This window comes from Pleurotus ostreatus, assembly GCF_014466165.1.
Source record: "Pleurotus ostreatus strain PC9 chromosome Unknown scaffold_5, whole genome shotgun sequence".
In the NCBI taxonomy this organism is placed as follows: domain Eukaryota; kingdom Fungi; phylum Basidiomycota; class Agaricomycetes; order Agaricales; family Pleurotaceae; genus Pleurotus; species Pleurotus ostreatus.
In genome coordinates this window covers 3,126,748-3,149,621 of record NW_023503160.1, presented here as the reverse complement: position 1 = coordinate 3,149,621, position 22,874 = coordinate 3,126,748, and the positions used below count along the sequence as shown (strand labels likewise).

Genomic DNA, 22,874 nt, shown 5'->3' with positions numbered 1-22,874 from the left:
GGTGATTAGTGGGCACTGGTTGTACAACAACTTGAAACAAGGTGACCCACGTTTGCCTTGTCATCTCCGTTGAGAACATCGATGACATAACTTGATAAGGCCTGAGGGCTTCAGAGCGGATATCCTACAATGTGGTGACCAGCCGAGGCTCCGTCTCAGTGACCTCAGAAGCATCCCAATCGAAGGCCACTGGAAGAAGCAGAAAGTGCGAGCAGCACTCCTTTCCGGATCCACATATATAGCTTATGTTTTCACCGTTTCCAGCATGTCCAAGTAAATGAGTCACTAGTGTGGAACACACCTGGTAGGCGCCCTCAGGCTCTTCCGTGACTTCAGACCGTCATGGCCCTTTTCGCTAACATCGTCGACCTCTCACACAACTTGGAAAATAACATGCAGACTTACCCGGGCGACCCGTTGTTCCAATCCTACCCGCACGCATCTATCAAGCCTGATGGCTACGCAGTATCTCGCTTTTCCATAGGTTCGCACACTGGCACCCACGTCGACGCGCCATGCATTTCATCGACAACGGCAGGACGATAGACCAAATCCCCTTGTCTACCTTCATCGGGCCTGCCGTCGTCGTGGATATTACCTCAAAGAAGCCAAGGGCAAAGATAGACTGGGACTCCGATCTCGCTATCTATGCCGATCGAATGTCATCTGGAGTCATTCTACTCATACGTACTGGATGGTCGCGTTTCTGGGGATCGCCAGAATATTTAGATCATCCCTATCTTACAAAAGAGGCAGCAGAGGGTATCATCGCGACCGGCGTGCGAGCTGTAGGCGTCGACTCGCTGAACCCAGATGAAACGGTGATAGACGGAGAGGGGGAGGGCGGCTTTGCCGTGCATGAAATCATACTTGGGGCTGACGGTGTCATCGTTGAGAACTTGACTGGTCTCGAATTGGTGAAGGAAGGTATGACGGTCCAGTTTATCCCTTTGAAACTTGCCGGTAGCGATGCGTCGCCGGTGCGAGCATTGGCCTGGTAAGTCACGGCCGCCTCCACGATGTAAGCAGATACATACATGGAATAGATCATACATAAATAGTGAGTGATCAGGGTCATGTTGGTCGTAGTCAGAGCTGGAAGCCGCTCATCACCTCCACTAAACCATCTGCCATCTTGGTGACCACTGCCCACTTCGGCAGGAAGTTCAAAACCTCTTCGAACGCGGGTATCTTCGCTCCATCAACCCCCTCGATCCCAGTCATCCCGCTCTCGTACTCGGCCCATTCACAGGCGGTTCGGCCTTTCATCCCATCAACTCCTTCGGGGCGCTTGATGTCAACTACGAACGTGCGGTCCCATGTCCTACTCCACAGCCTCACCTCTTTCAACTTCCTATCACCTTCAAACCCCTCTTGAACACCCTGCGCACCTCCTTGTACTTGATACTCAGCAATCTCACTGCCCTCTTCGAAATACACCCTGCATGATCGCGTGTTGTGCCCTTGGATGGATATGCGAGCCGAAGTGGAATCGAGGCGGGTAACGTTCACTGTAAGCCACTTCGCATCACCGCCTGCGGCAGGTGAAGGGATAAGTGTGCTTTCCCAAGAACAACTGGTCAATCCTAGTCTGTCCGCGGCCATATTGCATTCGATGGTCTTCCCTTCTGCCGAAAGCAATGCGGGGAGAATCTTGCTCTCCAAGAACTCTGGAATGCCTGTCAATGTCGTGGTCAGTCGGCCAGTAGATGAATCTTCCGACAGTGAATTTAATAGGAGTTGTTGTTGAAAGAAGACCTTCAAGGGTGACTCCAGCGAGAACGGGAAGGCCAAGAAGGAGTAGACCACAGTGCCAATGAAGGCAGCAAGCATTGCATACGCCACATAACGCTGCGTCTTGAACATGAATGGCGACATTGGCAGTACAACCATCAGAGCGATGAAAGACAACGCAGAATAAACTATTTGGATTGAGATGATGGACACAGGATACGAGAAGAGTCGCTTACCGACTGTGGCACTACTGCCGTCTGCCAAAGTCTGAGGGAGGGCCCCCAGTAGTATGATGCCAATGTGACTGAACAAGATGACGGGAAGAGGAACAACAGCTAGGAACTGGAGAATCCACCATCCAACGGCGCCGTTTTCTTCGGACTTCAAGTCGTCGCTGTGAGGAGTCCGAGAGCGGGCCCGCTGCTGGGCAACAAGTGGTGTGATTTCGGTGGGTTCGGTTTCCACCTCCTGTGGGTGCCCTTCGTGTTCTTCGTTCTGTGGTATAGCGTCATACCTGACACCTCGCACTAGACGCGTCCGCTCTGCCTCCTCGGCGTGTATCTCCCAAACGGTGGTTCCTCGAGCACCAAGGATCTCTTCTAATCCACTCAGTATATAACCGAGCCACGCAAGAGAATTCCATATGGTGACAACATATACGCCTCCGATGTCAGCTGTCTTGATAGCGACTGTTGAAAGAGCTAGAAGTAGCCAGGTTAAAATGTATATCTGGAGAAGGACCGTATGTTTCTGTTGTTCCGGTAGCACTCGGCCGTCCCACCGAACGGGGGTGTTGAGTATTGTTGACAGGCTTAAGTATGTCAGGGCTATCGAGGAAATCAGCACGATGTGCGGAGAGGAATAGACGATCTGTCGAATCAGATTAGCGTCGATCCTGAAGTGTGGTACAAGGAAGAGCCATACGTAACGGTTCAACTTCAGGTATCCAAAGTTAAGAAGTGCTTGACATCCTACAGTGACGCCCAAAGCTACCCACAACTTTGCCCACCTCCAGAAGCCGGAGAACCACTCAAAGCCAACGAACCAATCCCAGAAGTGACGCCATGTACTCCGGTCTCCTCCATGGATGTAACCATTATGTCTTCCTTGGCGGGTGTTCATCTGGATGATATATTCGCAGGCGGAAAGAAGGATGACCATAACAGGCCCGATCACCAGCATCACAATGTTGATCGTCGTGAGACTTCTGAGCGAGAACACAACCATGGCCGCGCCGAAGACTGAAAGAACAATGAGAGAAAGCTGACAGGCAGATCGTTTGTGAGTACTCACGATCAAAGTAAACAGGTTTCTCTAAGTCTTTGTTGTGTGTTTTGACGTCGTTAGCAAGTGCTATCCCAGCGCCCTGTGCTGCCTCCATCATACTCCAGAGACTTTTCGCTCCCCCTTCTGTATACGGCACCGAATCAAACTTGGTGTGGTACTTGCTGCGGCCTTTATAGAATGCCAAGTCCAGGCCTTGCATATGAGCGCCTTCCGTGTACACAGAGTAATCAGTGCCCGAGCGGATCACGCCACGCGCGAATGCGTCTGCGGAGAGGACATTGCCATGTGGATGGCGTACATGACCCGCAGCAAAAGCGAGCAGAGGAGACGTGGATGTAGCGCGGAACAATATAGGCCGACTAAGAAGTGTTAATAAAGAGTGACTTGCCATTGACTGGTTACTTACCCGCCTGAGGCCGCTCCTTCAAGGTTAAGAAAAGTATCAGGGATCTTCGACCACGGATGTTGCAGGAATCTGAGTCAGCTCCGTCAACGGAAAGCAATGGGATTAGGTAGCTATCCTCACGCGTGTGCACCATTCAACCAATCCTCCTCCCCGTTGTTTATGTTGAAAAGGACCGTTCGTTCCGGTGGATTTTGTGCGAAATAATCGACAAGTTGTATCAGAGTCGATACACCCATACCATCATCTGTTGCACCGGCAGCTGTGGAAACGGAATCATAGTGTGCAGAAAATAGAACACCGGCAGAAGTTGAATCGGAACCGTCTATCTTCACAAGAATATTCATCCCCTCGAAGTAAACAGCGTATCCCCTTGAAACCCATGAGCCGTTCGATACGTTATCGTCATCTATATGGACATGCGGGTGATCTTGAGCAATACCACGGACGCGTGAAAGGATGTAGGAGCGGACGAAATCATTCGCATGCGAATTGTATGGGTGTGGGTGGGATGTAATCTACACCTAGATTGGTCGTAGAAAGCCACCATTGCGCGAGACGCGTACCACACGTAGGTCCGTAAAAGCCTTGCTAATATTGAGCCCGTTCTGATGCTTTGGGACGTTCGGCAATTCGTCGGTCACCAAGACTGAAGTGAGCACCGCAACATACGCCAGTAGCACAAGTACCGTCGTGGGCACCGTTTTGAAGGAGAATAGAGAAACCAATGCATCCAGAATGGGCATTTCGTAGAAATACTCGTCTGGAGACTGGGACGAGGAGGAGGTCGCACTGCAGCAAGCCGCAAGGTGGAGTACAACATGCGCAAATAAATCAGCTCCTATAATCCCTCCTATCTCACCCACACTTCGACGCAAATACCGTTTTTATGTTTTTACCAAATGTTTCGCGTGCATGGGAGGAGCACCGTGCGAGTGGCTCAGTATCTGCTCTGAGTAACGTCAGACAATATATACTGAGAGGTACGTACAAGGGCCCCCGGGCCCACCTTGACCCTTGGTTCCTTGTGCATGGCAGATAGGCTCCACTATACTGGCGCAAGTACTACACCGAGTCGCCGAATCTTCTCCTTGAGATTTGCGCAAACGCACATGATCCAGTACGCTTCAATAATGTAAGCTGAGTCTAAGCCACTGGCCCCAGTCCGGGCCGCGAATGGCGGGCCGTGAGCGCATGGATGATGCAACACTTCGAACGAGAAGTATAAAGGACCCCAGGTTTCAGTGTTCTGATCTGCAAGTCTACAATGTCTCTTGGAAAAGTTATAACGCTCTCGTCGAAAGCCCCCATGCCCCAGATCGGGCTCGGGACATGGCTCTCCAAACCCAAAGAAGTCGAATCAGCGGTAGGTTTCATTTATTGCGAGGCAAGTCTTGCAATCTGATACGGATTGATGTAGGTTGAGATCGCCGTGCGCAATAACTACCGTCACTTGGATCTAGCAATGTGCTACGAGAACCAGGATGAAGTGGGCGCCGCTTTGAAGAAAGTGATTCCGTCAGTCGTTAAGCGGGAGGACCTGTTCTTGACGTCGAAACTCTGGAACACGGGCCACCGACCGGACCAAGTAGAAAGAGAGCTAGATGAGACTCTCAACCAGCTCGGCGTAGACTACTTGGACCTCTACTGTGAATTTCCTCCCCTTCAGCACCATATAAATCTAATATCTATCGCGTAGTGATTCATTGGCCCGTCGCATTCGTTCCCGGAAAGGGCACCCTCCAGCCCAAACACCCGTCGAAGGAGGAGGCGTACCTGGACCTCGAGCCATCGATCGTCGAAACCTGGAAGGCCATGATCGCGCTCCCCAAGTCGAAGGTCCGAAACATCGGTGTCTCCAACTTCACGATCGAACACATCAAGGCACTTATCAGTGCCACTGGCGTCGTACCGACTGTCAACCAGATCGAGGCGCACCCCTTGCTTCCCCAGGATGAGCTCGTCGCGTTCTGCAACGAGAACGACATTAAGATCACGGCGTACAGTCCGCTCGGAAACAACTGTATGTGCTCTATTCCTCACTCTAACCACTCCAGTTAATGTACCTGAATGGTAGTGGTCGGAAAGCCCAAACTCACCGACTACCCAGTCGTGCAAGAAATCGCCCAGAAGCTCGGTGCTACTCCCGCACAAGTGTTGATCGCATGGGGGGTATACCGTGGATATATCGTCATCCCTAAGAGCGTCCAGGAAGAGCGCATTATCTCCAACTTCAAGCAGATCGAGTTGAGCAAAGAAGACTATGAAGCAGTTTCGGCGGTCGGGAAGGACAACTATACAAGGTTTGGGACAGTTGCTATATCCAGCGCTCGTTTGGTCCTCATATGAATATCTAGGTTCAACATTCCGTACACCTACAAGCCCAAGTGGGATATAAACATCTTCGACGAGCCCATCGAGAAGCAGGCAACCAACAAAGTCAAGATCAATTAAAGTCCTAAGGTCGAGTGTCATTATTAACTAAGTGTATAACCGGTATACTAAGGGGTAAACGAGTCGTTCGACATCAAGTACTACTCCGGACTTAGAGTAGGAGCGTCCGTTATAAGCTGTTACATCTGTAGTCGAATTGCAAGTGCTTCATGTTGCTCAACTAGCAGCGTCCCTTATTTAACCCTGTTCACAATCGAAACATTCACTTGAAACCTCACAGACTCAGGAGGCGAAACTATCCTCGCACTTTATGTGCGCTCAAGTATGGCGTGGCATGAACTCGACACAGAAAATATTGCAACATGAGTGTCACCGTTGTTGATGTGGCATAACAGCTGCAACGTTTGTCATCAGAGAGCTTTGAGAGTGCTCTTCGCAAAGCCGCATCGAATCATTGTATTCTCGTTGCATTTTAGTAGATTAATAAACGAGATATGTGATGAAAAGGCTAGCTTCACTTCGTTCCTGCTCATTAACTTGGCGGATTTACGCGCTGCCACTGAGTACTATAGGGGGAATTCAGGGAGTCACGTGCTCGAATTTGAGTTTCGTGGCGGTACTCCTCCTCGTTCTCTTGTAACGACTTGGATGTCCAATACTCGCTTCAACTCTCCGCTGGGATACGAGCGCAAAAGGCCTCTTACGAGCCTCTCACTATCTGAGGAACCCTCCACGTCGTCCAGCGGATTCTTCAGGCGTAGCCGTTCGATGCATGTAGCCGCCAATGACCCGGCGCCACGAAGTCCATCGCCTCCAGCATCCTCCTACTTCCCTTTGTTGTCGGCTGATGGCTCAGCCAGACTCAGGCCGACGCCCGATGCAGACTCGCACTTTGCTTACAGTACGACTCTTAGAAGACACCACAACGACTCGCTGGCGACCGTTGAGGCGGAGGCGAATAGCATATGGCAGAGGGTCGTGGCATTCATAACAGGAAGCGCGAATTCGGCGGAGGCAGGCAGGGCCAGTCCCCCAATAGCGCAGAAAGAAGCGGTGAAGGACACGGTGTCGGCTAGGTTCGCGCATTGCTCAGTAGAGGTAAGTAGCGTGTTCCTGCTTTCTTGGCTAGCTTAGCGTTTTGGCGCAGGACACGATCGCACACTATCGAACATCGGCCTCAAGCGGTCTACTCCACCAGGATATTCCGAGCTTGCTCGAACGGCACGGTTACAATGAATTCTCAGTCACGACACCAGAGCCATTGCTCCTGAAATTTGCAAAGACTATATACGAGAGCCCGTTGATACTCCTGCTGTGCGGGAGTGCTGGTATCAGCGCGGTCATGGGAAATGTAGACGATGCCGTGAGTATAACAATTGCTGTTCTCATCGTTCTCACCGGTACGTGACACGCATGTTTCCCGTGTGCATGAGAACCCATTCTTCCATTTAGTCGGGTTTGTGCAAGAACGACGGTCCGAGAAGTCTTTGGAGGCACTAAACAAGCTTGTTCCGCACCATTGCCACGTCGTTCGTGAATCGCAGTCATTGCACATCCTCGCCAACGAACTCGTACCTGGAGATGTCGTTACTTTTTCCACAGGTGATCGCGTACCCGCTGACTTACGTATCATCTCCTCTGTGGACTTGGAGATAGACGAGAGCAGTTTGACGGGCGAGACAGATTCGCGGAAGAAGGGGATTGATACTTGCGCGTTCGTCACATCCATGGGAGGCGGTGTGGGAGAGCCAGTGTCATTAGCTGAGAGGACCTGCATCGCGTATATGGGTACTCTCGTTCGAAATGGACGAGGCACGGGTGTAGTCATCGCTACCGGCGCGGAGACCGAGTTCGGAGTGATTTTCACCATGATGCAGGATGTCGAGGAGAAGCGGACGCCATTGCAGTTGAGCATGGACGAGCTGGCTAAGAAGTTGTCGATGATCTCTTTTGGCGTTATTGGTGTGATTTGTATAATTGGCGTCTTGCAAAGTCGGTCTTGGTTGGAAATGTTCACGATTGGAGGTACGTTGTCACTGCAGGTATAGGATGACTTGAACTCATCCATTGGACTGGTAGTCTCGTTGGCAGTCGCGGCTATCCCAGAAGGACTTCCCATTGTTACGACCGTTACATTGGCCCTGGGCGTGCTCAGAATGTCGAGGCGCAAGGCCATTGTGAAGAAGCTGCACTCAGTTGAAGCCCTCGGATCGGTCTCTGTTATATGTTCCGACAAAACGGGTACTCTGACGAAGAACGAGCAGACAGTTACAGAACTTTACGCTGTTGATGAAACAGTTTATATCGACCCTGCTACTGGCGTCCCGACCTACCCCTCGACATCTACTTCGTCTGCATCTCGACTCTCACCTGCTATAAAGAGGGCGATCGACATCGGCGTTCTGTGCAATAACGCCAGCTTGGTGAAGAACGAAAACGGAATCTTTGTTGGACAGAGTACTGATGTTGCGTTGCTGAATGTGCTGGATGTATTTGGTTTACCGGATAAGCGCACCGTAAGGACTTTGGAACCGTTATCTACGGCCCGTGATATCTGACATCTCCTTCAGGCATTCAAACGACTTGGCGAGAAACCGTTTAATTCCGAGAACAAATACATGGCGGTCTCTGGGATCCTCGCCGATTCCGCGAACCTCAACGCTCCCATTGCCAGAGAGTTGTATTATATCAAGGGATCTATTGACGCGATTTTGGATAAGTGCAAGTTCTACTATGTTTCAGAGGATTCTACCCCTGGTCTCGACTCGAACACCAAACAGGCGATTTTGACCAAGGCCCACTCTACGGCTTCCAGGGGACTACGTGTGATCGCCATGGCGTACGGCTTCGGAAGCGTCGATTCCCCTTCGTCTTCCTCTCCTTCATCCAGAACGGCATCCCCTGCTCCTTCTCCCTCCCCTTATGGAGACAAAGAGAAATCGAATCTCGTCTTTGTAGGGTTCCAAGCCATGTACGACCCTCCGCGCAAAGGTGTAGCCGACTCGATCGCTCTTTTACAGAATGGTGGCGTCCAGGTCGTAATGATAACCGGTGATGCGGAGCAAACTGCACTATCTATCGCTCGTCAGCTTGGCTTGAAGTTGGGGCGTGGCGCAGGGGGACATCTACGTGGAGGCAGCGTTAGCTCAGTGAGGATGGAGCCCTTGCAAGGCACGGCTGCAGGTGGAGTTGATGGTATTGGAGCCCGTCCCAACTATTGTTTAACCGGGAAGGACATCGACCAAATGACTAAGGCTCAACTGCGGGAACGTGTTGCAAGCGTTAGCGTGTTCGCCCGGACCACACCGCGTCACAAAATGGCTATCGTGGAGGCTTTCCAGAGCCGAGGGGATATCGTGGCTATGACTGGTGATGGAGGTTAGTGTGGTTTCCTTGTTTCTCCACATGTTCTTCCTCCCACAGCCTCTCGGGGTCTTCGGTACTCTACACGCGAATACCTCGCTTCATCTCTGATAGGTGTCGTTCATTTGCTGATTCACGCTCATAGTGAATGATGCTCCGGCACTCAAGATGGCAGATATTGGCGTCTCAATGGGTGTCAGTGGGACGGACGTGGCAAAGGAAGCTGCTGACGTGATTCTTGTCGACGATAACTTCAGCACAATCTTGCCGGCCGTCGAAGAAGGTAAGTCTTGGTTCCTTTAATTATGTACGGCTGCAGTTAATTTGCTTCCGAACGCCGCAGGCAAATCAATCTTCCATAACATCCAGAATTTCCTATCTTTCCAGCTGAGCACGGCTGCGGCTGCTCTTACGTTGATCACCGTTAGCACTATGCTTCATCTGGACAATCCGCTGAACGCTATGCAAATACTGTTTATTAATATTCTTATGGACGGTAAGTCTTTGTAATATAGCCGGCTGCTGGACCTTACGGATGCTCTTGCTTTTTCAGGTCCTCCCAGCCAGTCTCTCGGTGTCGATCCCGTTGATCCAGCTATCATGCGGCGTCCACCTCGGAAGAAGGACGCCCCCGTCATTACCAAAAATCTACTGTATCGCGTTTTATTTAGCGCGTCGATGATTGTGATGGGAACAATGTTTGTCTACATCTACGCCCTTTCTGATGATGATGATGTGTCGAGACGAGAGCAGACAATGGCAAGTCGCATTCAGCTTAATTAATCAACCGATGTGTTAACTCCAGTTGCCGATTTGATAGACGTTTACGTGCTTCGTATTCCTTGACCTTGTGTCCGCTATACAAAATCGGGGGCTGTCGTGCGGTCTTCAGCAAAACAAAATGCTCCTAACGACCGTCTCGATATCATTCTTGTCCCAGCTTGCCCTGATTTACGTGCCGTTCCTTCAGGCCGTATTCCAGACGGCTAGTCTGGGATGGAGGGATCTAGGGGTGCTTATTGCCCTTGCGGGTGCCTCGGCAACGCTCCACGAGGTTCGGCGGAGGATGGAACGGTCGTGGGACGCAACCGAGGGCGGATGGCGAGGGGAAGTTGAGGAGAGGGCCTAGTGTTGTTCTCTCTGCGGCCGCAAGTGTTTGAGCTTTTTCATGGAATAATTTATGGCGTACGAATTGTTTGTACATATATAAGACATATACTATACGTTAATCTAGCACTATACCTACATGGAAGAATAGAGCACAAATTGAAGGAACTGAAGGAACTGAATACAATGGACTGAGTTACTCATCGAACATGGACCCGTCCATCCGCACACCCATGGTTTGAGGGACATCCATGCCCATGCTCTTCATCTTACTCGCCTATCACAAATAATTAATATCAAGGGATAAATAGCCACGAGGGGTACATTGCCTACCTGTATACGCTCTTGTTGAACCTTCCTGAGTTCTTGCAACTGCTCCTTGGACAAATACGTATCTTGCTCAATGACTTTACGTTTGTGCACTCCTTGTAATGCTCGCATGTCGGCGTTTGGATCGTAGCTATCGTTCTGAGGGGGAACGTATTCACCCGCCCGCAAGGCAGCCATTCGTCGATCATATGCCTCCATGTTGTAGTACTTTTCATGCGGTAGAGTGGCTATTCACAAACGTTGAGATATCGGAGATAAGAGAGAGAAGTGGGGACTTACCTGTGTTGTAATCCTCTACGAACCGAGAGAATTCCTTCTTGTTTTGGTCCTTAGATACCGTTTCTGGATTGATTTTGCGCTCTTCGACAAGCCAAGTATGGAATTCTGAAGCTTTATTGAACATGCTATCAAACATGAGTGTTTGTATGCCTTTCAAATGTGGCACGTACTCGCTTTCGGTGATTATTCCGTACTTCCCCCAATGGGGCTTCTCTCCGCCAGACTTCTGCAAGATTGGTCGTCGATTATCGATTAAGCTGCCTACACGAGACAGCGTACCTTTGATTTCTTGCTCTTCTTCTTTTCCTTTCTCTCCTTGCTGCCATGCCGTTTTCGGTGTTTGTCCTTTTTCCGTTTCCGTCGTTTGTGGTCCGACGACGAAGACGACGAGCTCGAGACAGACCGAGACCGTGAACGGCCACGTTTCCGTATGTTCCTCTCTCTATCTCCATCTTGCGACCGTTCTCTGGCCTTCTCCCTTCGCCTATCTGTACGAGGTGATCTGGAACGAGAGCGTGATCTACGAGAGCGTTGAGCCAATCTGGTTCGAGAGGTTGAGCGCGAACGTGAGCGCGAACGTGATGGTCGATGATCGCGCCGCCGCCGCTCAGGTCGTGCTGACCGACTACGGTTATGAGGAGCCGGCGAACGTGAACGACTCCTGCCTCTTGTGCTGGAGGTCATGGTTTCGCTGAATGAGCGGCAATATTCTGTGGTGTCGTGTTTGCACACCCTTGAATCCTTCAAGTTGCTTCTTCCTTCTTCCCACCATCTTCTAGATGTCGGCATTCCTCAATTCGGCGATGTGCACACGCATATCCTACCCCAAGTTCTCATGTCGATCTTCGCGAGCTCGAGTTCCCCAAACAGCTCGAACAGCAGCGAAATTCAACTAATTCACGTAGGTAATTAAATATTACTCCCCATAACTACAAATGACCTAGGGTCTACTGCTATTGAATTCGGACGCGAAGGGTCAGAAGCCACCTTGGAATCAGTCCGTCAATTCAAGGCGCATGCATGCAATCGCGTTCTTGGGCTTCTGAGTGCATTGACCGGCCTTTCTGAAATAACTTCAGCTAAGACACGTTTGGTGCCGTTCCTCAAACTATATCGACGCAGTAATCTCACCCATTAGTGGTTAAAGTGGATCAAAGACGCATATATGCGTGTTTTTTGCACCCTGTTGATGCAGTACAGGAAAGCCTTGTTGAGGGCAACCACCCTCTTTCGGTAGCTGGGACGCTGGTAAGTACCTGCCTTACCTGGTTTAATACAGGACGTTGTTCAAGTTCGTATTCTACATAGTTCCCATGCACCAACTTGTTTTGATATTCGCCGAGATCTCGATCTGCTGTTCGGACCAAGTTCAAGTTGATGCATCACGTATCGCTCCCTCGTTCCCTTCTACTGCTGTCACTTCTGGACCCTGATAGGCATCCCCGGAATAGGTCAAACTGCCGCAAGTTCAGCAACCGAGGCCAAGGATCCGTGTTGGATATTTAATCAGGCCTACACCCATAGAAATGCACCAAATTTCGCGTAAACACTCTCTATGTGCCGGGTGCCCCGGATCTGACAAACAAATCTGGCATCGTCGGTGGGCAAAACTTGGCAAGCGCCCCAAAGTAGGACCTCCGGCAGCTTCAAGCAGCCCGACGCTGAAATCATTCGAAATCTGAGCTCCGGATTATTCGAATTCTACCCCCAGCCTTGGGGTGTATCCATCGATTCTATACGACCTCGTCCAGCAAATCCATAACCCTACTTTCTTAGCCAACCGTTCGCTGCTGGTAGTCGAACGTGACAATGCCCGATATACTCTCAAGATCTTGCGCGCTGTGGTATATGCATGCACAACCCAGCCTTCATTGTACCCAGGCCCCAGGGAGATACGCGGCCATTGCTAGAGGGCACATGTGGTCCTTTCGGCAACTGACACAAATCGCCACTGCCGTTCACACTCCCCCAATTATGAGTGTGATACAGGACAGACGCTTGAGAACCACCCTGTACCTACAGGACTGGTTCGCGCAGTGCCTTCGTGACGGCGATCCTCTCGAAGGCGGAGCACCGTCAAAATCCGATGAGGAACGAGGCGTGGCACCGACAGGAAGGCTAGCATATCGGCCATACAAAGGTCTCTGGATTCTGAAGCTCCATGAAGATCAATTATTCTATAATCATCTCCGCTCATCAACACCTTCTCTCGTATTACGCTGACTCTCGACAAGTTTACGATAGTCTGGAATAAGCTGTTAGCGATCTCAACGAAATTGCACCCCTAAACTCAACCAACGAGACCTCAGCAAGGTGACCAAGAAGACAATAGGGTTTTCGCAGAAACCACGAGCCGACGACGAACCGACTACGGCTATGCTTAATGTATTGTACGTTCTATCGTTTTCATAATCTTGTCAAAGCTTAGTCTTCCCAATGCCAATCCAAATGTAATTTTATCGCCGAAACCATGCGACTCCAGGCAAGACATCCGCTCAAAGATCAATTAGAGACTCTGGGCCGTTTACCCCTGTGGACTTCCCCCGCTTTTGACAGTGCACGATCGTTGCATGTGGTCGTTGGAGGCCATTTACACCACGACAGTCATTTCCGCGAGGAGTGTCTAGCCTGGTCTGGCACATTGGTGCTGTTCGTTCGACCTGTGAGATGAACAACGTAAATCTAGATTCACGAAAGGACCCTGCTCGATCTAGGAGCTATCGGGTGACGAAGTCAGCGAATAATCAGCGACAGTGGCATGTCGCGAACTTTATATAGCTTCACCTTCTGCGCCAGTGACCGGATCTCCTCAATTGAATGCGGTACGGCATTGGTACGCGTTGGTGCAGCGCCCAAGCCATGCAGCCTGCGAGCGGTCGGACGCAAAGTGCCCAACGTCCATCTCAATGCGGAAGTATACCCACTGTCCAGGGTCTCGTTTTGATACCCCGCAAACGCCACATCAATGTGTCCTGAAGATTCAACTTGCTCTTGACTCGCTCCACAGCCAACCTCGTTTACGAAATCGTGCAACAGCTATTTCATCAGATCCGTAAACAAGCGTCTTCCAGTTTGTAAATACGAATCAGAGGACGATCTGATATACTACTCGGCCCGCGGAAGAATGCCGTTATGCACGACGGGAGCTGGTATTTAAGGCAGGCACACCACGGCTCCCCGATTATCTTTCTTCATCCTTTCTCATGGACAACTCCCGGCGGGAAACGTTGCAAAAGCTCAGAGAACACATCCGAGGTCAAGTACACCTCGACGATGAACCTAGGTGATTTTACATTATCACGTCGTTGTGCACGGATCACTCACATTCTTCATAGCTTTCGAGATTTGTCGACTATATTCAATGGAAATGTAGTCACCATTGCAAGGGCCGTAGCGTGCCCAGTAGACGCCGAGGACGTGAGCAAGTGAGTATATACCCTTAATCTTCCTGCATTTATTGATTTCGCATCTAGGATCGTTGTTTTTTGTCTTGAGCATAATTTGTCCCCGTCTATCAAAGCAGGCGGATATGGCACTGCTGGATGGGCGGTCGGAGGCGACATCATCATCGACTTGCATAAACTGGTTGATATTGACATTGAACCTCCCAAATCTGACGGTTCTTTCACTAGTCTGCACGACGTAGCGTCAACGCACAGCAAAGGGAAGCAAGCAGTCAGCAGCATGTCAACAGTCAGCAGCGGGAAGAGGCGTAGGGAAGAAGATGTTGAACTCCGAAACTACGACTCAGCATCCACGGTTGTTGCTGGCTTTCTCAGAGGGCCTTTGAATTCTTCTAATGAAACCGCCGAACCGCCGGCCGTGAGGAGGCGATTAGAAGACGCAATTCCTGCCACGAGCATGAGCAGGGAGATCTCGGGCGAATCAAATGACTCGACGTCAACGTTATCGTCCTCCAATTCTGGGGGCAGCAACGTGTCCATTACGTCCACTGCAGCGACTTCACAAGCACCAGCGAGCCCCCGCGATAAACGGCCTAGCGAGGTTCTCTCTGGAGGTGATCCGTTCGGATACCTCAACACATCGGCCTCACCTGCACCAGCCCCCGCGACTACCAGGCAATCAGCCTTCTCCCAACCTTCGTTTAGTTCATGGGCCTCAACTTCTGCAACCTTATTGACCAATCCAAACTCTCCGCCGGTTGGGGCGGGCTTCTTTCAACCTCCTATGCCGGTTCACCAACAAGCATTTCTCACGTTTGGCTCTGGGTTGCGACAAAAAGAAGTGGATATTTTCTGTGCTGCTAATCCTCTTGATGGGGCCTCTGTGATGGGAGTTACTGGGCGAGTTCCATATCACGTACCTTTGTGAGTACCTGATATGGATTCATTTACTCCCACATGTCTAATTATCCTTTGAAGCGGCGCGCACCCCGCCGGTTCCTCGATAATGGTTCTGGGGGGCTTCGGCTTCCTGAGTAGGATGTACGGCCTCAGCGTCGACAACCTTGTCGAAGTAGAAATGGTACTGGCCGATGGCCGTGTACTTATCGTCAGCGAAAATGAGCACACTGGCAAGTATTCATATTCAGCCTCGCTTTGGTCGACTAATATATTATATCCAGATTTGTGGTGGGCAATTCGGGGTGGTGGTCCGGCGTTTGGGATAGCTACTCGGTATAAAGCTAAAGCATTCCCTGTCCCCGTCGTCTTTGCCGGGAATATTATCTAGTAAGTCACGACGCCGCTGCACGCTAATTCATATTAAGACATCCGAACAGCCGCTTTCACAAAGCCACTGCGCCTTCGCTCATAAAACACTTCCGCGACTGCATCAAGGGTGCACCCCGCGAGCTGTATGCAAATATAATCCTCACCGCCGGACCCGCCGGCAAGGATTCATTGGTCGTTATCCAGATGTGCTACGTTGGTCCAAAAGAGAAGGGGCAAGAATACCTCGCTGCCATATCTTCCTGGGATGGCGAGCGTTGCCTCCTCAACGAGGTCGACGAGAAGAGTTTCCTCCATCAGCAAGATAGTGTCGCGCAAGTTCTCCGCGGAAAAGGTACGATTCTCACCTTATGTATTACGCTAGCTAATTTTTCCACTGATAGCTGGGCGACAGTGGTTCATTCGCTCCTCCCTGATTTCGTCACTGCCAGATGATATAGTAAACGAAACGGTGCTCCAGTTCGCCGACTCTCCTGTTGGCTGTAGTGAGTGGGGCTATTTATTCTTCATGATCTCTCTGACGTCTTGTAAGCTTGGTTGTTCGAATTGGCGGGAGGCGCCATCGCCGACTTTGAGAACGCTTGTATCCCCAAGGGCCAGCGCGAGGCTTCGTTCACTGTTGCCGCGCTACATCAGTGGGAAATGGGATTGGACGACGCCCGCTGTGTCGAAGCCGCCGAAGAGGTAAGTCAGCCACCTCGGCGGTATTGGTGCCTCGCAGCTGAACCGAGTTCCAGTGGATCAGACATACGTTGAAGCCGGTTGAAATCGGGGGTCCATTCCCAAGCGTAAGCATACATTCCTCTGCTTGTAATATGCTAATGTGAAGCCATAGTTCCTCGGACGACATGAACCTGCCTCTCGCACCATGTCTTGCTTCGGCGAGAATTGGGCGAGGATGAAGGAGATCAAACAACGTTACGATCCTAACAATTTCTTCCGGCACTCGTATTGGCCCTTAAATGCAGCAGGAGACACGGTGGATCCCAGCGAGCACGAGCCCCCCACGCCTCCAGGAGCAAATCGAATCAGTGAATTAGTACCATTGACACAACAGCATACGACTACATAGGACTATCCAGATAGACATTGCGGGGGAAAGGACAATTACCCGTGTATATGGACATATCAAACATTTCTCATACATTCAACAGGGTTCCTCTTGGACTTTCAATAAAGTAGCCATTCCGTTGGTACAAGGGACAGAATTTGTTGATCCTACCGCGAACATACAATGAAAATACCAACTCTCGAGACCTATCCGTCAAGGGAGATGTTCCACCAGACATGTCAGATTAATTTACAAGCGATTATGCAGAGGAAAGGATAAGTACAAGAGTGTAGATTGCGAATACAATGTGTTTGCTATGCGAACGAGAGATGCATGAAAATAGTGGGTGTAGGTAGCGTTGAGAACCATGCATCGGCCAAAATATTATAAACACAACGTCCTTGCGACCAGAAGCAATGCTGAGGAAAACGTCTACGGATTAGAACGCAAGGGAAAGGATAAATGAAAGAGCAAATTATATATCATCTTCTAAAGGGATAAGGAAACTCGCCAATGCCCAACCAACGGTGCTATTAGCGTCCCTCACTAGAAGTAAGCAGTCGGCGCCGTCGTCAACATGTAACGGGAGCTTGGGATGCATGCTAGGATGCCCGGCTTCGTGAAGTACCTCGTATAGGTGCCCTTCAACCAACCTAAAGAAAGGATAACTGAAGTACGAAACGCCCGAAGGTGGGTTGCATGCATGCACGACCTGGCAGACATACTTCGGTGGCGCTGACGACCACGATTTCCGTGACGTGCCGTTGCCATTGCTAGCTATATACCCCTGGTTTGCCGACGATGCGAAGGTTGTTACATTGCTACCAGGTGTTGGTGGAGCGTTGGGATCGACATAGAAATACGTGTCGTTCGTAGATTTGGCTGAAGGAGAGCGATGGCGACGAGGTTGAGAAGGGCTTTGCTGCTGCTGAACCTGGTTCTGGATGGACGAAGACGAAGAGTGGGATGAACGAAGGCTATCTGTAAACTTGCGACGTATACTAGGCTTTCTCGACGTTCTCCCTCGATCCCTCTCTTCTTCCCTCTGGTTCTCGTCCGAAAGAATTTTGGCAGACGTCGTTGAGCTCCGAAGGGAAGGAACCTCTGAACTACTTCCGCCAGCCTGAGTCAAAGTCGGCATACTCTTCGTACGGGGCTGCATAGATGGCTTGGGCCTAGGCGCCGAGCTGGTGGGTGTCGGCCGCGCTGTCGGGGGCTCTTCGACGGCAATATAATCGTCAAAGCTAGTTGACGAGTTGTCCAGACCCAGAGCGACGAGGTAATCTGCCATATCCGCCTGGTAATATTCTGATTCGCCGAGCTCGCCGAATCCAGGATCGCCCCCTCCATTTACGCGGTAGTCAACAACAGCAGTTGGCGCACCATCAATTTGTTGTTGATCCCTCCGCGATCGCGACGAGCCACGCTTAGCTTGCGCAGTTCTCGCAGCTGACAAACCCAGCGTCTCATCAGGATCAGCAGCAGCTGGCCGACCACTGCTACCACTTCCACCGCTATATCTACTTGAACTGTGCGACGTCGCCACATCTCCATGCGAGGACGTATCTCTTCTGATGGCGCCAGGCATATCGTACATGCTGGACCCGCCGTGCCGTAGAGGAGTTTCGGTGCCTCCGCGAGCACGACCTCTTGGCGCTAAAGGAAGAGGCCCAGAGACATATGGAATTCCTCCACCGTTCCCAAACCCTGGACTGGGGAGGCCACTATACGAAGATGATCCATGATGGGGCTGAAGAGAAGGCTCCAACGCCGCAAGTATGCCTCCCGCTCGAGTCGCGACTGATCCTTCCGACGCGGTAGTTCCCATACTGCTTCTCCCTTTGCTACTACCTGTCTTCGTCGGATCCAGGCTCTCCAACGTGCCCGCTACACCCACACTCCACTGCGCGTTGATGTTCGCCCCTACACTACCACTCCTTGCCCTCCATTTGTCTTTTGCCTTGCTCTTGTCCTTCTTTCCCGTTTTCTCCTTCTCCTTCTCCTTGCTTCCAACAATCGGCCTCACAATCGGCAACATCTGAAGGACTTCGTCAACCTCCCTCCACCTACTCTCCCAAATGCCGATCGTCTCCCTAGCCCCTCCGTTCCCCTCACCCTCGACTCTCAGCATCTCCCACAAATCCATCCACTGCACTCTTACCTCCTTCCAATAATCGACTTGCATGCCCACCCACTCTTTCAGCGTGGCCTTGACCCCCTTGTTCAGTAGCTCAACAAATGCGGGCAGTTCGGTGGCAAGTTGCCCTCGTAAAGCGAGATACGTTGACGATGCCTGTAGCAGCGACGGGGAAGGTCGATTCTTACCCGATGATGATGTGATAGGAGTGTTTAGGAGGTGATCGTGAATAGGTCGAAAGCCATTCATAGCATTGATGAGGATCCTGGGTTCATTCATGCTCTTCACAAGCTTGGTCATCGGATCGAGTAGGCGAGATTTGATATCCCTCTCTAGCTGGGCCGTAAGTGGAAGAAGTCTTGAACGGACAAGATTGATGAACGCATCGAACGCCTCGGAGTGCATGACTTCTTCCTCAAACATAGAATGAGAGTAAGATCCTTGGGCACCACCCATCCCACTTGCGCCTGAGCCTTGACTGCCCATGCCAAAGGATTCATCAAGCAGGGTAGCATCGTCATCAAACAGACAGGGGTCCACGCTTAGCCCAATCACCCTCCCGAACGCCCTCGCCCACATCTCCAATGCTTCGACGTTCTTCTTCATCACCCGCGACCAGTCGACAATCTCAGTTGCAAACCTATGCAAGAATGCATAGGTCTCGTCAAGGTGCCATGCGAGGGCTAGGACCAATAGACTTTCAGAGTTGGTGTCTTTCATGGGAGTGTTGGCGCCGGAGAAGGTCGACGTAAGCGTCACAGTGGAACCATTATGAGAGAGCGGCGAGGCAAAACCAGAATCAAAATCGTCGCTGCTAGCACCTTTCATTGGACTCTTCAGCCCTTTCATCTTCCCGCCAAGTCCCTTCTTCTTCGGGCTTGCCGCAGCACCGACCAACCCGCTAATACTCCCTATCGCCTCCATGCCTATCAAATCTTTCAATGCCAATATGCCAATTCCCGCCCCCTTCCTTCCCTTCTCTAACACCTCCATAACAACTTCTTTCCTCCGACGCTCCTCGTTAACGGCTCTCGCAACTTCCTCTGTTCGTTCTTTCGCCTCTTTCAAGCGCTGATAATCGCTGTGCGAGGGAGGAGTGGCATCGATGATGGCTTGAATAAGGAGTGGATATTTCAACAAGCGCTGAACTGGCTTTATGAGTAGTGAAGGTAAATCCCATGCATGGGAGTGTGTAGAAGCGATTCGTTGAGTAAGAGCGAGATAAGTGCTAAGCGGCTGCTGTGACGGTTCCGACGCCTGGTCGTCGGGGGCGGGCAGCCCCTTCGTCAGTGCCGCTAGTCGCGCCAAAGCGGTCGGATGTTTCGTGATGTACTGCTTGTAAGGCACTTCAAGGTCGGAAATCTAGTTTAAGCGATCACTTTCAACTTCGTCTGTGATATTCAACCAGCGACACTCTGTACTCACCACTCGACAGAAAAGATCCCCGACCCTGTCTTCTCCTTGCCCTCCTTCTATTTCAGCCCCCAAAGCCTCCTCCAGCAAGTCACAGAACTTATCACTGAAGAAAGCTAGTTCTGCAATATTCGAGAAGATGACCTTCGTGTCAAGAGGCGAGAAAGGTGGGTTCGATGTTGAAAAGGGTGTGTACGTGCTTGAGGATGAGACAGAGGTTGCGGTGGTGGATGAGGATGCGGACGAGAAGTTGGTGGATGCGGATGATGTTGTTGACGAAGATGCGGTCGAAAGTGTGCGCGAACCATTACTCACGACTATTTCTGTTGACGTTCCCTCGTGTGGTGCAGCGGGAAGACTAAATGACGCGGGAAGACCTTTATCACGACGCGTCAGGAAGTCGAACGCAAAATAAGAGTCTGGCATGCTCACCCATTGCAAGCGGAATGTGGACTTCCCTGATCAAAGCTAGATCACTAGCGAACGCACGCTCTGATGACAGTAACTCATGTAGAGCGTGCTGCCGCTTCGTCATTGCCTTTGCCTTTGCCTTAGTCTCCTTCAGTTCTTTCGGCGATGGTGGTGATGGTAATGGAGGAGAGTCAGGTCTCTGCGAACCAGAAGGCTTGACTGGGACGGACTTTGACATGGTGCCGTTCATCATTGCAGACGTGGAAGGCTGTACAATGAGCGCTGCAGAGTTGATCTCTTCAAGGAGTTGTGTAATAGACATAATGGACTCCCTATGTCAAAGGCAGTTGAGAGCGAAACAAAGAAGTCCTGTGTGGGGAACGCACCTAGACGCCTCGGCTGGAAAATCTTCGGCCGTCTCGATTGGTGTGTGCCCGGAATGAGATTCAGCCGACTCGTTTGAATTTTGCGACTCTCTGGATGGTGCTGTGGTTATTAGTGGGGCGATATTGCGTCGCGGAGGTTGGCGGAGAGGGGAGCGAGGGGGAAGAGGGGGTGATGCAAGTGGTGGACGAGGCAAAGGCTTGTCCGTAGTAGTTGGAGTCTGGGGCAGGGGTGAGGAGGTCGTGATAGTATCGAGGCCGGTATACGTTAGTGCGGCTAAGCTCAGGACAAGGTTGGGTGGTGGGTTTGTGAGCTGCATCCCCACGCGGCGTGAACGAGGCTGCTGTTCAATCTTGTTCTGGGCATCCTGGCCCTCCGAATCGCTGCCTAGCTCGGTAACTCTCTCCGTATCAGCGGCATCGCTATCCATGTTGTTGCAGAGTGTCTCCCACGTCGAGGATCGGTTGGGCGACTCCGTGCAGAAACGCGATAGTTTTGATACAAGTCACTATCAGAGGCGCCGATTCTGTTTCCAGCGCGTGGTAAGTGTATCATTGTTCCGAGGGAAATCAACAAGGAAACAAGGCATACCTGAATTATATCATGAATCGTGAAGGAACGCAATTGGGTGCAATGCTGGCATCGTCCATACGAGGAGTCTGACACCTGTCACTGGGACTCTGCAACTGACTGTGGGAAAACCAGGCCTATCACGTTGTTGTCCAATGCTGGCGGCGTTGATAAGCCGGAAGGCATGGACGCCGCTGCATCTGAAATCCAACCAACTAGGAATATAAAGTACAACGCCTGGTCACTAGAAGGACGAGAACGAGAACAAGAAACGTAAGTTCAAGGGAAATTCAGAGAGCATGAGGTTCAAGCGATGTCAATATCGGGTCTTCTGTATTTTGCGTTCTCATGGTGCAATGCGTAAACCGCATGCACATGCACGATTCAGACGATATCGCAGATATGACACGGTCGAAAGCCTGAGCCTGTGGTCAAATGTCATATGCAGCTAAACGTTCTTTTCTTGGGACGGCGTACCATCTGCCTCGGACATCATCGGCCGTGTACTGAGCACGTACTGGCATTTCCACGCGGAATGGTAATCCAGCCTCGTAGTGCCAGTACCGCTCAAATAAGGCTCTAGAACGCGGGTGACGAACGCACCCCAGGCATGAGTCTGTGAGGCTGAAAGGTTCATGTATGCGTCTTGATCACAACCTGAAGACTCGTCGTCATCCTATATCGTCCCACTTTCGACGATGTGACACTCACCTATCATGAGAGGAGCATATATCTCCATGTATACTACATGGCGTCTGTCGTGTACAAACCGAGTTCACGAACATGCTGGCCGCAAGTGGGCACGCATTGGTCACCCTTGCCAACGTCGCAGTTCGTTCGCATTTCGGCCATGAGTGTGGAGATGCCAGACGGAGCATGGCAACGGCGTGCGGGCACAAATTTGAGGATATACGCGTCAAACCGACAAAAGGCCGATATATGAAGGCCGATATATGCGTTCCAAATTCACTCCAGGCCCTATGAGTTCCGTCAAAGCCACTTCTTCCTCTTCAATAGTATGCTTTATGACATTGGACTTGGTGAGCTCATCAGGACCTCAGTTAGAGTCGCCGTAAGGGTGAGGTCCTGGAAACGCACTCGTCTTCCGCTGGGAGACGTTCGAGTCGTCGTAGATGTCACTGTATGCGCCGTGAATCAGTCGCTAGTATGTCGTTCGTATCTGTATCAGGCTCCTGACTCAAATATGCGGATGAACACTACTGAAACTCACCGTTGCCCAGATTAGAACGTTCGTCATGACTCAATTGTATACGCCACGAAAGAGTCTTGTTACGGTATCACCAGTCGGTAGTATCGATG

At 51.1% G+C, this 22,874-nt stretch overlaps 7 protein-coding genes across 7 annotated transcripts; 4 read left to right on the top strand and 3 right to left on the bottom strand.

Moving 5' to 3' along the window:
* Positions 1-342: 342 nt before the first annotated feature.
* On the top strand, positions 343-1,001 carry PC9H_008161 (uncharacterized protein; the record flags this gene model as incomplete). The annotated part of the gene is made up of 2 exons (XM_036777677.1): positions 343-484; positions 547-1,001. 2 exons carry the CDS (start codon positions 343-345, stop codon positions 999-1,001), a joined length of 597 nt encoding a protein of 198 aa, XP_036631297.1.
* Positions 1,002-1,089: 88 nt separating this feature from the next.
* PC9H_008160 (uncharacterized protein) lies at positions 1,090-4,170 on the bottom strand (the record flags this gene model as incomplete). The annotated part of the gene is made up of 7 exons (XM_036777676.1): positions 1,090-1,922; positions 1,971-2,604; positions 2,659-2,975; positions 3,028-3,380; positions 3,428-3,496; positions 3,548-3,942; positions 3,991-4,170. 7 exons carry the CDS (start codon positions 4,168-4,170, stop codon positions 1,090-1,092), a joined length of 2,781 nt encoding a protein of 926 aa, XP_036631296.1.
* A 521-nt stretch (positions 4,171-4,691) lies between these two features.
* PC9H_008159 (uncharacterized protein) lies at positions 4,692-5,878 on the top strand (the record flags this gene model as incomplete). Its single annotated transcript, XM_036777675.1, has 5 exons — positions 4,692-4,790; positions 4,845-5,073; positions 5,124-5,447; positions 5,502-5,727; positions 5,782-5,878. The coding sequence occupies 5 exons, from the start codon at positions 4,692-4,694 to the stop codon at positions 5,876-5,878; spliced, it is 975 nt and encodes a 324-aa protein (XP_036631295.1).
* Positions 5,879-6,466: 588 nt separating this feature from the next.
* Positions 6,467-10,310, top strand: PMR1 (High affinity Ca2+/Mn2+ P-type ATPase-like protein; the record flags this gene model as incomplete). The annotated part of the gene is made up of 9 exons (XM_036777674.1): positions 6,467-6,916; positions 6,966-7,218; positions 7,271-7,843; positions 7,898-8,334; positions 8,389-9,196; positions 9,327-9,464; positions 9,525-9,677; positions 9,735-9,940; positions 10,002-10,310. 9 exons carry the CDS (start codon positions 6,467-6,469, stop codon positions 10,308-10,310), a joined length of 3,327 nt encoding a protein of 1,108 aa, XP_036631294.1.
* A 174-nt stretch (positions 10,311-10,484) lies between these two features.
* PC9H_008157 (uncharacterized protein) lies at positions 10,485-11,686 on the bottom strand (the record flags this gene model as incomplete). Its single annotated transcript, XM_036777673.1, has 6 exons — positions 10,485-10,565; positions 10,622-10,845; positions 10,898-11,022; positions 11,068-11,123; positions 11,177-11,385; positions 11,548-11,686. The coding sequence occupies 6 exons, from the start codon at positions 11,684-11,686 to the stop codon at positions 10,485-10,487; spliced, it is 834 nt and encodes a 277-aa protein (XP_036631293.1).
* Positions 11,687-14,100: 2,414 nt separating this feature from the next.
* Positions 14,101-16,660, top strand: PC9H_008156 (uncharacterized protein; the record flags this gene model as incomplete). Its single annotated transcript, XM_036777672.1, has 9 exons — positions 14,101-14,180; positions 14,233-14,322; positions 14,371-15,225; positions 15,280-15,588; positions 15,639-15,922; positions 15,972-16,073; positions 16,121-16,272; positions 16,326-16,376; positions 16,424-16,660. 9 exons carry the CDS (start codon positions 14,101-14,103, stop codon positions 16,658-16,660), a joined length of 2,160 nt encoding a protein of 719 aa, XP_036631292.1.
* A 454-nt stretch (positions 16,661-17,114) lies between these two features.
* On the bottom strand, positions 17,115-21,414 carry PC9H_008155 (uncharacterized protein; the record flags this gene model as incomplete). The annotated part of the gene is made up of 4 exons (XM_036777671.1): positions 17,115-20,138; positions 20,202-20,566; positions 20,622-20,932; positions 20,987-21,414. The coding sequence occupies 4 exons, from the start codon at positions 21,412-21,414 to the stop codon at positions 17,115-17,117; spliced, it is 4,128 nt and encodes a 1,375-aa protein (XP_036631291.1).
* Between the last annotated feature and the right edge of the window lie 1,460 nt (positions 21,415-22,874).